We start from the raw sequence: 2,384 nt of genomic DNA, 5'->3' as shown, positions 1-2,384 counted from the left end.
ACTACTTTTGTTCACCATGCTGTCCCATCCCTCCACATATCCTCATTTTCATCTTCAGTCCTCCACTCCTAAGTCTTTCCTACTTCTCACCCTCATACCTTTCCTTCCTATCTTTATCTCAGCCTATCCTTCCAGTTCTCGACTGCAAGAAGAGATTACAAAGAAGACAAGCTCCAGGTGTAGCCATGGACAGTTTTGGGAATGACAGAGTAGAGAAACTATTTTTCCAGGTTACTGCCCTCATGGGAAATTTCCTTCAACCCAGAAAAGGCAGAAAAGGAGGGACCCTATCACCCCTCATGCCAGTGACCGCCTCCCTACAAGTACCCGCCACAGGGCACCCTGAACGTCAGAGTTTCTAAGGCTGTAGATAAGTGGGTTCAGCATGGGATTGATAATTGTGTTGAAAACTCCAACTCCCTTATCCTTGTCTGAAGCCTCCTCTGAACCCAGGCGCATGTAGTTGAACATACCGGTTCCATAGAAGAGGCAGACCACAGTGAGATGGGAGCCACACGTGGAGAAGGCTTTCTTCCTGCCCTCCACTGAGCGGATTCGTAGAACTGCAGCTGCCACGTGGATGTAGGAGCTGATGATGAGAACCATAGGTATACCTGCCATTATGAAACTCATGCCAAAGAGCAGCAGCTCATTGAGCTGAGTGCTGGAGCAGGAGAGCTGGAAGAGCTGTGGGAGGTCACAGTAGAAGTGATTGACCTCGTTGGGACCACAGAAGTTAAGGGTGGTTAGGGCAATAGTGTGGGTCAGTGCATTGGTGAAGGCACAAGCCCAGGACACAGCCACTAGTATCCTCTGGACCATCTGTCTCATGCGAGTGCTGTAGGTGAGAGGTCGGCAGATGGCCAAGAATCGATCATAGGCCATGGCTGTCAACAGGAAGCAGTCCATCCCAGCCAGAAGGTGGAAGAAGAAGAGCTGGGAGAGGCAGCCTGCATAGGGAACTGTGCGCTTGTGGGACAGGAGACGGCCCAACATGGCAGGAACAGTGACGGTGATGCACCCAATGTCCAGCGCTGATAGATTCCCCAGGAAGAAGTACATGGGGGTGTGGAGTTTAGGTTCCACCAAGATGGCTGCCAGGATGCTGAGGTTGCCCCCGACAGTGACCAGGTAGGCAAAGAGGAAGAGTACGAAGACCATAGGCTGTAGATTTTCTGTTTCCACTAAGCCCAGTAAAATAAATTCAGTTACAGCTGTCCTGTTGGTTCTAGCTTCTGGCTGCATGAGTCTCTGTAAGGAATTGTCACAGGAGTGGAAGTTTCGATCTACTTAATGTACTTATTCAACATAAATATGTTAAACCATATATGTTCAGAGCCTCATGGTAAGTTCCTAGCTGTCTGGGTGATGGTTTTCCCACTCCCTGGGGTCACTTACACCTCACTCACTGACTTCCTTCATCCCTCCATGTCTTTACCCTGCTCTTGGCTGAGATGCCCCAAACCACCAGAACTTTGTCCCTCCCATCTTCTCCCAGTTGAAAAATGTTAGAATACTTGGGGAAATAAATTCACATAAAAGCAAACTTCCTCTTTGAATACAGTGAGACTAAAATGTAAATACCCTAACTTACTCTGAGGGATCAGCCCAAACCAACAAACAGATTTCAAAATAGAAAAATTAATGGTATTTGGAGAGAAATATCTAGAAAGCATTTGAAAACACAACCCAGGCCCAAGACTTCTAGACATAATGACGATGAAGCCAAGATATGGCAAGAGTCAGAAAGAAGATACCCATGACTGTCAGGGTATCCTATCAGGATACTCCAGCTATCAGGAACTCCAGCCCTTTCTCCAAGGTGAGCGACATAGTCTGAAGAATAAAATAAAAAATGTTTATGTCAATAAATTTCTAGTATTATTTGCTAGTATTGTTGCTCTTTAAGCCCTTACATGAAACTTTGAATAGTGGCTTATTTTAAAATAATTTATTCTTTTCATACTATCGGCTACTTGCTTCTGGAATCAAAACTTTAAGCATGACCTGTGGATTGGTTGCTACTAGATGCCATTAATTTTCTGCACAGCAAAATCACCCATCTTGCACTTGGCCTTGTTTCAGGCATGGTGGACTGACCAGTAGCTCTAACGGCATATGTGCATGCTGTATAGTGCCCAACTCTTTGTGACCTCTTGAATTGTAGCCACCAGGCTCCTCTGTCCATGGGATTTCCCAAGCAAGAATACTGTACCTATTATGCACCTGCATAATAGAGAACCAGATTGAGCTAAGTCTTTCAGATCTTATAATAAACTCTTGATTAAAAAAAAATCCATGTCTATCTATTGCCCATGGAATAAGCAGAACCAGGGCTTCACTAAGAGTAACATTGTTTCCCTGGGCAGAATGCACTGGATCAG

The 2,384-nt window shown here is 45.5% G+C and overlaps 1 protein-coding gene across 1 annotated transcript; it reads right to left on the bottom strand.

The window, feature by feature from the left end:
• Positions 1 to 297: 297 nt before the first annotated feature.
• On the bottom strand, positions 298 to 1,245 carry LOC104994033 (olfactory receptor 3A2). Its single transcript, XM_010847493.1, has one exon. It carries the CDS (start codon positions 1,243 to 1,245, stop codon positions 298 to 300), a length of 948 nt encoding a protein of 315 aa, XP_010845795.1.
• Positions 1,246 to 2,384: the final 1,139 nt, after the last annotated feature.

The sequence above is a fragment of the Bison bison genome, unplaced genomic scaffold (genome assembly GCF_000754665.1).
Source record: "Bison bison bison isolate TAMUID 2011002044 unplaced genomic scaffold, Bison_UMD1.0 scf7180017864249, whole genome shotgun sequence".
NCBI classification, from domain to species: domain Eukaryota; kingdom Metazoa; phylum Chordata; class Mammalia; order Artiodactyla; family Bovidae; genus Bison; species Bison bison.
Note: the sequence above shows the minus strand (reverse complement) of the source record. Positions and strands in the feature narration are given on the sequence as shown.

Excerpts from the sequence above, each read along its gene's own strand:
- LOC104994033 (XM_010847493.1), bottom strand. The coding sequence starts at position 1,245 with ATGCAGCCAGAAGCTAGAACCAACAGGACAGCTGTAACTGAATTTATT.